The sequence below is a fragment of the Calidris pugnax genome, unplaced genomic scaffold (assembly GCF_001431845.1).
Source record: "Calidris pugnax isolate Ruff unplaced genomic scaffold, ASM143184v1 scaffold98, whole genome shotgun sequence".
Classification (NCBI taxonomy): domain Eukaryota; kingdom Metazoa; phylum Chordata; class Aves; order Charadriiformes; family Scolopacidae; genus Calidris; species Calidris pugnax.
In genome coordinates this window covers 74,279-84,346 of record NW_015090829.1, presented here as the reverse complement: position 1 = coordinate 84,346, position 10,068 = coordinate 74,279, and the positions used below count along the sequence as shown (strand labels likewise).

Genomic DNA, 10,068 nt, shown 5'->3' with positions numbered 1-10,068 from the left:
CCTCTTGAACTAGGGAGCCCAGAACTGGAGGCAGGATGCCAGGTGTGGCCTCCCCAGTGCAGAGCAGAGGGGGAGAATGACCTCCCTCCACCTCCTGGCCACGCTCTTCCCTACACAGCCCAGGATCCCACTGGCCCTCTTGGCCGTAAGGGCCCATTGCTGGCTCATGGAGAGTTTGCTATCCACTGGGACCCCCAGATCCTTCTCCTCAGTAGTGCTTTCCAGAAGATCCACTCCTAACCTCTATTGGTGCCTGGGGTTCTTCCTCTCCAGGTGCAGGACCTTACCATTTGTCCTTGTTGAACCTCATGAGGTTCTTCTCTGCCCAGCTCTCCAGCCTGTTCAGGTCACGCTGGATGGTGGCACAGCCCTCTGGAGTGTCGGCCAGCCCTCCCAGTTTGGTGTCATCAGAGAACTTGCTTCTTAATCACTGAGCCCCCAGCGATCCCTCTCCCGCTCACCCAGCCCCGTAGGTGATGAGCAAACAACCCTAAACAGCACCTGTCAAATGTCCTAAATGAGTATTTTTAAGATCACTCAGGAGCATCCAGGTGGGGCTTGAAGATCTCCAGAGAAGGGGACTCCACACCCTCCCTGGGCAGCCTCTGCCAGGGCTCTGCCACCCTCACCCCAAACAAGTTCTTCCTCAGATTTAAGTGGAACTTCTCCATGTTCCAGCTTGTGCCCGTTGCCCCTTGTCCTGTCACTGGAAACTACAGAAAAAAGTCCAGATCCATCATCCTTCAACCCACCCTTGAGATACTTGTCAGCATGAATAAGGTCTCCCCTCAGCCTTCTCTTCTCCAGGCTAAAGAGTCCCAGCTCTCTCAGCCTTTCCTCATCAGGGAGATGCTCCAATCCCTCCATCAGCTTTGTTGCCCTACGCTGGACTCTCTCCAGCAGTTCCCAGTCCCTCTTGAACTGGGGAGCCCAGCACTGGACACAGGATTCCAGCTGTAGCCTCCCCAGTACAGACCAGGGGGGGAGAATGACCTCCCTCCACCCACTTGCTATGCTTTTCCCTACGCAGCCCAGGATCCCATTGGCCTCTTGGCCGCAAGGGCCCATTGCTGGCTCATGGAGAGTTTGCTATCCACCAGGACCCCCAGATCCTTCTCCTCAGCAGTGCTTTCCAGAAGATCCACCCCTAACCTCTATCGGTGCCTGGGGTTCTTCCTCCCCCAAGTGCAGGACCCTGCATTTGCCCTTGTTGAACCTCATGAGGTTCTTCTCTGCCCTGCTCTCCAGCCTGTTCAGGTCACGCTGGATGGTGGCACAGCCCTCTGGAGTGTCGGCCAGCCCTCCCAGTTTGGTGACATCAGAGAACTTGCTGCTTAATCACTGAGCCCCCAGCGATCCCTCTCCCGCTCACCCAGCCCCGTAGGTGATGAGCAAACAACCCTAAACAGCACCTGTCAAATGTCCTAAATGAGTATTTTTAAGGTTAAGAATGCAGGGAGGTGGCAACAGCTCAGACACGTCCCTGGTGACGCAGCCTGTATTTACTTCCTTGCGCTGGCTGGAGGTAACATGTGGCTGTGAAAGCTTTGGGTTGTCTGGTTCCGAGGGTGGGGATGCACGGAAGGTCAGGGAGAAACTGCTCCTGGGGCTGTAAGAGCCTGATGTGACAACTGCCATGGTGGGGAGCAGCGATGCAGCACTGCATCCAGAGCTGGAAACACCAAGTGATCGGGTAATTAGCCCTGTCGGATTTCATAGATCATAGAATGGTTTGGGTTGAAAGGGACCTTAAAGCCCCCCCCAGTGCCACCCCCTGCCCTGGGCAGGGACACCTCCCACCAGCCCAGGTTGCTCCAAGCCCCCTCCAACCTGCCCTTGAACCCCTCCAGGGATGGGGCAGCCACAGCTTCTCTGGCCAACCTGGGCCAGGCTCTCACCACCCTCACACCAAACAAGTTCTTCCCCACATCTCAGCTCCATCTCCCCTCTTTCAGGGTCCAACCCTTCCCCCTCCTCCTAGGGCTCCCCTCCCTCATCCAGAGTCCCTCCCCAGCTCTCCTGGAGCCCCTCTAGGCAGAGGCTGTTTGCGTACGGGTGACAGTAAGGAGGCCGAGCCCTGCTCACTGGGAAGTTCTAACAAGCTCCTTATAACAGCTTTGCAGTTGCTCTCTGGCTGTTTGTGTCCCCTCTGGATCCTTCTTACAGCCCAAACGGGGGCTACAATCGCCATCCACCTTCCTCTTCAGGCTAAACACCAGTGCCCGTGTTGGTAATGCCACTTCCCAGTTGTGATTGTCACTAGACGTGTCACACGGTGCTGTGCAGGAAAGAGTCAGGTGTGAATTGCTCCTGACACGAGTTCCTGCAGGAAGTGGTGGCTTCTGTAGGAACTGCTCTAGTTTGGCTCTTCCCAAAGCTGGACCAGGACAGGCTCGCTCCCTTGCCTGGCTCTTTTTGTGCTCACATGAGGAAAGGTGGCACAGGGGTCACAGACCCCACCGAAAGCTTGTGCTGCACGGCTAAAACCCAGGCAGCTCTGCTCTCTGTCAGGAAGACAGTGGGAGGAACATCAGTGACAGACTTAATGAGATTAATTAACGCATGTTGCCAGAGACTCGTAAGAGTCTTCAAATGCTGCAAGGCTGGAGAGGAGTAATAAGCTCTGTCAAAATACACTTCTCTAAAATTGTGTGCCTGCTTCAGAACTGAGTTCCATCACGTGCTGCCTTATTTTAAGTGATACCCACGTGAATTAAAGCGTGTTTTGAAGGAGCTGTCTGTCTGGAGGGGCCTTGCTCCGGGATCACCATCATCGCTCAGCAGGGAGCTACGGGGGAAAAAACACTTGCACTCGTTATCTTGGGTTTTCATCCCTGTCAAAAAAAAAACACGGAGGAAATGGAGCTGGTAATAAATATTGGCATTTTTGCCGTGTGGCTGTGTTCTGGAAGCAGAGAGTGCTGGAGGGCCCGGGAGGCTCCCCCCCCTCTGCTGAGTCAGGCTCTGCATGCCAGGGCCACAGCCTGCGCCGGTAAACAGCCGCTATCACCCCAAATAGGTGTAGTCCAGGGCTTAAGGGAAGCCAAAGGTTCAAATACCTCCTACGGGGAAGGAAGGCTGGTTGTACAAGGAAATTAGAACAACAAATACCAAGAAATGGTCTGCAAACATGTGAAAAAGTTTTAAAACACAGTAAGAAAAGCAGCTCTGTTCCCTGTGTTCTGTACTTCTGACGGCGGTATTTAAACATCTCTGCACACAATCAGCTCTGTCACCAACACCACTACCCTGCAGCCAGAAGTGTTCCTCTTCCCACCTATTTGATCCAAATCCTTGCAGTGGCTCAGGCCTGCTTGCTGTTTTACGTGGGCTGGTTTTATTTCCTCAGCAATCGATGAGTACAAGCCCCTGGATGCCACCACCAACCCGTCTCTCATCCTGGCTGCTGCCCAGATGCCAGCCTACCAGGAGCTGGTGGACGATGCTGTTGCCTATGGAAAAAAACTGGGCGGGTAAGGAAGGAGGGTTTTTTAATCTCGGTAGATCTCTATTTAAGATGCCTTATTTATATAAATAGTATTTAGTACTACTAGCAACGTACTGAGGTTTTCCCCGCGTGTATCTGTGGGTGTATCTCCTGCCCCAAAAAGCCTCAACCCTTAAAGAAATACATCTGCTACTGGTTTCCTGCTCAGGAAACACTCTTGAGTCAACAACATTTTAGGAAACAGTATCCAAAGGCTAATAGTGCTGGTGGAACACCTAGGGCAGAACATAAACACAGAGCAGAGCAGAAGTGCCTACTTGAACTCTGGAATTTAATGTTAAATGAGCTGTGAAATTTGATCTTCAAATCCATGCCAAGGTGTGAAGGCACTTTTTGTTTTGTTTTTTTTTCCTCCCATAGAAACTATTTTGTTCTTTATGTTTTTCAGGTCAGAAGAGGAACAGATCAAAAACGCTTGTGACAAACTTTTTGTCTTATTTGGAGCTGAAATCCTGAAGAGGATACCGGGCCGCGTGTCCACAGAAGTAGATGCAAGGTTGGCTCTTCTTCCTCTGGGTTACCCTGGATATTTGTACCTACAGAAAGAGACATCATGGGAGTTGGAGGAAGGTGCTCTTGACTAGACAGCTCACTGCTTTAGGGCTATCAGAAGTTAATATGTTTAATTAGAACATGGATTTTACTTAGTTTGCTTGATTATAACTTAACTTGGTGACAAAACTTTATAAAAACAAGTAATACCGAGCTTGGATTTTTGTCATCTTCCTCTTGTTGCTTAAGCAAGAGAAACCTCACGTTTCCAGCAGAGTTAAGAGTTTTGCTCGTTGTCTTCTGTTTGAGAATCTTGTCTTCTCCATTTACCAAGAAATCTGAACAGTTTATTTGAAGACCTGCATAGGATTCAGCTGTTAACCTGCTCCTTCCCAATTCACTTCTCATGTTCGGCTTCTGCATTCGTTATGAAAAACTTGAGGAAAACTTTAATCTATAACTTTTTCAAGGAAAGCTGTCTTGAGCTCTGGATCCTCTGAGTCAGTCACACCTTGTTGATGGGCTTGCGATCCAGGAAGTATCTCCTTGAGCTCTGGATCCTCTGAGTCAGTCACATACCTCCTTGATGGGCTCGCAATCCAGGAAGTATCTCTTGAGAACAAAAACCTGCCGTTGTCATATAAATGCTGATAAAACAGTGTTTTTCAATGTGATTTGTGGGGGTAGAGTATTTAAAAAAAAACAACAAAAAAACAACCCAGTCAATTCTAAGCAATTCTGCTCTTGTTTCAAAGGTTGTCCTTTGATAAGGAAGGAATGATTCAACGGGCCAGGCGCCTCATTGACCTTTATAAGGAAGCAGGAATTGGTAAAGATCGTATTCTCATCAAGCTCTCATCAACATGGGAAGGAATCCAGGCTGGCAAGTAAGTCTTTGTGTCCCTGGTGTGTGATTTGCTGATTCACAGCACGCTTCTGCCTGTTTGCAGGCACCTGACAAACTCATTCTGCGCTCGCAATACAGAGCTGTTTTGAAAGCACGACTGAGAACAAAAACCTGCCGTTGTCATATAAATGCTGATAAAACAGTGTTTTTCAATGTGATTTGTGGGGGTAGAGTATTTAAAAAAAAACAACAAAAAAACAACCCAGTCAATTCTAAGCAATTCTGCTCTTGTTTCAAAGGTTGTCCTTTGATAAGGAAGGAATGATTCAACGGGCCAGGCGCCTCATTGACCTTTATAAGGAAGCAGGAATTGGTAAAGATCGTATTCTCATCAAGCTCTCATCAACATGGGAAGGAATCCAGGCTGGCAAGTAAGTCTTTGTGTCCCTGGTGTGTGATTTGCTGATTCACAGCACGCTTCTGCCTGTTTGCAGGCACCTGACAAACTCATTCTGCGCTCGCAATACAGAGCTGTTTTGAAAGCACGGCACCAGGAGACCTGTTCCTCGGGCTCCAGCTACTGAGCCGGGTGCTCTGCTACAGCTTTCTGATGAAACAGGAAAAGTTTGTTCATACAAAGCCAGGCCACAAGCAAGAGTTTCCTGAAATATCAGGCGAAACTGTCTGCATTTGGTTCAGGGAACAGCGTTAAATAAAGCAAAGTCTGGAAGCGCAAAACATTTGCTGTTAGCTTAAAATGCAAAAGCTTATAAACCGTACCACATTCCTAATTAAACTCAAGAAATGCAGTAGTTCTAACTCGCTGCCTTGTAACTAGACTGTGAATGGGGTAGGGGAGCAAAGTGCTGTCTCAAGCCAGGCTGTGTCTGCAGGGTGCTGGAAGCAGAGTACGGGATTCACTGCAACATGACCCTGCTGTTCTCCTTCGCCCAGGCCGTTGCCTGCGCCGAAGCTGGAGTCACTCTCATTTCCCCCTTCGTAGGACGTATCCTGGATTGGTACGTTGCAAATGGAGATAAGAAAACCTACGAGCCTTCAGAAGATCCAGGTAAAACTCTCCTTTTAACATATTGTTAAAAGTACAATAGCTACTCGTTCAAACTGCCGTTTACTCAGATAAATCCTCTCATGAAAAAAAACCACATTCATTTTGAGCACGTTCTAAATAACCATTTGTACTTCAAACGAATTCTTCTGAAAGAAGATCTTCTGCTGATCTCTCCTTTTTAGGAGTGAAGAGCGTCACTAAGATCTATAACTATTACAAGAAGTTTGGCTACAAAACCATCGTGATGGGTGCTTCGTTTCGAAACACGGGAGAAATAAAAGCGCTCACAGGCTGTGACTATCTCACCATTTCACCCAAGCTTTTGGCAGAGCTCAGCAAAGAGCACGTCAAGTTAACCCCCACGCTCAGTATAAAGGAGGGTAAGTCCCCTTCTGTGTGACACGGGCTTCCTCAGCCTCCTGTTCTTCAATGGTGTGGTTCCCCACAGCTCGGGGGTTCTTGCTTCCCTCCTGCTCTAAGGGGAATTCCTCACCCCTCTCTACAGGAAACACTGGAGCCTCGGTACAAACGGTGCAGCTACAGCTGCTGACACACAGTGGTTTTGTTAGTGATTGGGGGCCCACTGAGGTCACTAATTGCAATCACAATGAGCTATGAGTGTGCATAAATACAGTGCTCCCTCTCCTGAGAGCACAGGGAGAGCAGAAGGAGGAGCTTTACATTTTGCATGATTGGAATGAAGTTATACTGAATATTAGCAAAGATGCCAATCCTAGTTTAATCTTATGTTAATATTGTATCAGTGATGCAATTAGCTCCAGACATGCCAAAGGGTTTGTTTCCCTCCAGAAACTCTAGAAATTAATCACAAATGAAATTACTTTATCTAAGTGATCTCGTGCCACCATGCTTTTAAACGTCTGTTCCCATTGCACTACTCTTGCTTTTCTGTTGCCTTATTAAAATGCTACTTTACAGCTCAGAAAATGAGATTTGTGCACAGCTGTAGCCATGGGCTGCTGCTTGGAGGCTTGTTCTCAATCGAGCTTTTGTTAGGCACTGCCAAATCATCAAAGACCTAATTGTTTGCCATATTTGCTTAGGATGTCTCGCTGCGGTAGGACTGTTGCATAAGTCTTGAGAATAGCCCTGGAAGTACCGTACCATTCGGAAGCAGATACAAGATAATGGAAGACACATAAACATTGTGTTTTCAGAGAAACGAATTATCCAGGCTACTTTCCCCCCCAAAAAACCAGACTAAGGGCACTTTCAGTCTTGCACCCCAAAAGTGTGCTCCCGTAATAAATCGTGTTAAAAGTGAAGGTTGAAATTTTTCAACAGCTGGAGATGCTCAGAACCCTGAGACTGTTTTAGGAAAGCCTGTGGTGTTTGATAATGATCTGTTTAATATGGCTTTGTTTCTTTTTCAATTCCCCCTGCACAGCTCAGGCCTGTCCGCTTGAGAAGATCCACCTGGATGAGAAGGCATTCCGCTGGCTCCATAACGAGGACCAAATGGCTGTGGAGAAACTATCTGATGGGATCCGAAAGTTTGCTGCAGATGCAATTAAGCTGGAGAGGATGTTAAAGGTGGGTGTTATATCACTCTGCCTCCTGCCACCCCTCACGTTCCCCCACATCCTGCAGCTACAGCACAGTTCCTCGTGGCATGGCTGAGGATTAGGGACCTGGGAGCAAGTCCCATCAGGTTTTTATCTAGGCGTTATCTAGGAGAGGCTGGTAGCAAACTGCCCACCTAAATTAAGGGAATTTGGTAAACTTCACTGCATCTCAAGAAAGCATTCATGTCAGATGCACAGCCCCACCTGCGGTGCGAGGCCCAAGGCGGTGTTTAGACTGGCAGCTGCTCAAGACAAGGCTACTGGCAACGTGAACAGCCCCTTGAGTCTAATTCTGAACTCGTTTGCTGTCAGCAGTGGTACAAGACACGTAAATAATCCTCAGAGTGAGCTGGAAATAAATCATCCTTGTACTTGGCACGAGGAGGCACCAAGGAGAGATGTGTTGAGTAGTACCAGACCCTGGGAAAGTCTCCCGTCCATTTATGGAGGGTCTTTGAAATGATTAATTGAATTTGGGGGGAAAAAAAATACACACAGAGTGTCCCTGATGGAGGCACTTGTTCTTGCTGACTGACAGCTACTTTCTAGTGACTTAAACCTGCTTTGCTGTAGCTCTGCTTCTTCTACTGCAGCTCTGGAACTGCTGCACAGTTCCCAAACTCTTTACTCAGCTGCTCTTTGTTCACTTCTCTCTTTCTAGGAGCGAATGTTCAGCGCTGAAAATGGAAAGTAGAAAAATCAGGCTGCCCCTGAGTGCTCCAGGCTGAATGAGTGGATCAGCTGAGGTTCAGTGGATGTACAAATGTCGTACCTGTCACAGTCTCATGCTATGTATGGATAGATTCCTGTATGATGCTTTTATATCAATTTGCAAAGGGACAAATAGAATTTCAAATTTTTGTGGCACTTTTGTCAATACATGCAAAATTAACACAGACTTTCCTTGTAACGTGCTCATTTCCCTGCTGCAGGGGACCCCTGATGTAGTATTTTAATTTTTTTATTAAATTCCTAATTAAGTTTACATTCCTAACACATTAAGAAAGGAGATTTGTCTTTATTGTCATTAAAGAGAAGACACGGGCTTCAAAAGCCATCTTTGGTACAAAATTCACAAATGCTTTTATCCAAGATGCATATATATAATATATATATTATGTACATTAAACTAACTAGGCTCCAGTCTCTTCCTGGCCTCTTTCTGCAGCCCAGGTGGCAGCAGTAGGGACTTGCTGGTTGCCAAACCTGCTGAATGTCACCATAATTAGTATATCAAGGCTTTTTAACGGGGGGGGGAAAAAGCTGTACCATAAGCAATTTTTAGGAATTTTATCAAATACTGGTTTTGTGTACCCAAAGCAAGGTAACGGCAAGAACATGGAATTGATTGAAGCTAAAAATGTCACTGGGATTACAACACAGGTGTAAGCTACAACTCCCCCTGGTATTATTGAAGGCTACACTTTCAAAATTAAATAACTTAAGTCTCTCCAGCAGTTAATAAATAACTCGGCAACTGGTTAATCTGAGTTTGCAGAGCGAGCGTGTGGCTGCAGCTCCCCAGCAGCTGCTCAGAGCTTTGTGTATTGTCTTTGGAGGCGTCGCTGCTTCTCTTTATGCAACACTTGGGGAACTGCTGCCAACCCCCCCTCGCAAATGCAGGGGTTTTGTCTTTGGGGGTTTTGTGGGGGTGTTGGTTTTGGGTTGTTTTTTTTTAAAGTTCTGTCACCCCCTCCTCTCATTGTTCTGAAGCTGCTGCTTCCAGCCTTCCTCAGGAATGACCTAATCTTAACACAGCACTTCCCAATTACAGGGCTGTTCTATTAAGTTGGGATGCATCTGATTACATTTCATGCTGTATTTCATTAAGACTAATTAAACATCTCTTATTAGTTTATATAGGTCCAGTACCATTAAGAGCAGACAAGAGGCTCCTGTTTACATGTAGATGCAATTAACTATTTCCTGATAGAGTTGTCTGAACTTAACCTCCTAATTAAAAAAAAATGAAAGAAAGGCAGCACTAGGGCTACAATATTTACCCACACACGCTGTATCCAGCTTGAATAACACCCACGCTGTCCCACGCAGCCAGCTGAGCTGCTGCTGCAAGTCAGAGTGTGCTGGGATTTAGATGACTGCAGTCCTCACAAACCCTTAACAGAGCATTTGTATCCTGCTGAAAAGGACACTGAACTCCAAGGACAAAGCTGGATCCAGAGCCTACACACTTCTCAACGTCTCTTTTCTGCTCCAGGCTATGACATGAGCAGAGGTCCAGCTTCCTAGCAGACTGCAATTCCCAGTTATAGAAGTGTGAAGCCCTGACTTCCTCAGAATCACAGAATCACAGAATCTTCTAGGTTGGAAGGGACCTTAAAGATCATCTTGTCCAACCGTCAACCTAACTGACAAAAATAGACACCCCCACAACAAACAAGGAGCATCATCACTAAACCAGACCTCCCAGCACTACATCAACCCGTCTTTTGAACACCTCCAGGGATGGGGCCTCAACCCCCTCCCTGGGCAGCCCATTCCAAGGGCTGAGAACCCTTTCAGTGAAAAAATTTTTCCTAATATCCAGCCTGAACCTCCCCTGGCG

At 47.3% G+C, this 10,068-nt stretch overlaps 1 protein-coding gene across 1 annotated transcript in view; it reads left to right on the top strand.

The window, feature by feature from the left end:
* LOC106887237 (transaldolase) overlaps nt 1–8,635 on the top strand; it is a 10,025-nt gene extending 1,390 nt beyond the window's left edge. The window contains exons 2-8 of the mRNA XM_014940688.1: nt 3,350–3,473; nt 3,897–4,004; nt 4,756–4,887; nt 5,741–5,916; nt 6,099–6,296; nt 7,325–7,470; nt 8,164–8,635. Of these exons, the coding sequence (XP_014796174.1) occupies nt 3,350–3,473; nt 3,897–4,004; nt 4,756–4,887; nt 5,741–5,916; nt 6,099–6,296; nt 7,325–7,470; nt 8,164–8,196 (917 nt within the window). The 3' untranslated portion in view covers nt 8,197–8,635. The remainder of the gene's footprint in view (nt 1–3,349; nt 3,474–3,896; nt 4,005–4,755; nt 4,888–5,740; nt 5,917–6,098; nt 6,297–7,324; nt 7,471–8,163) is intronic.
* Nucleotides 8,636–10,068: the final 1,433 nt, after the last annotated feature.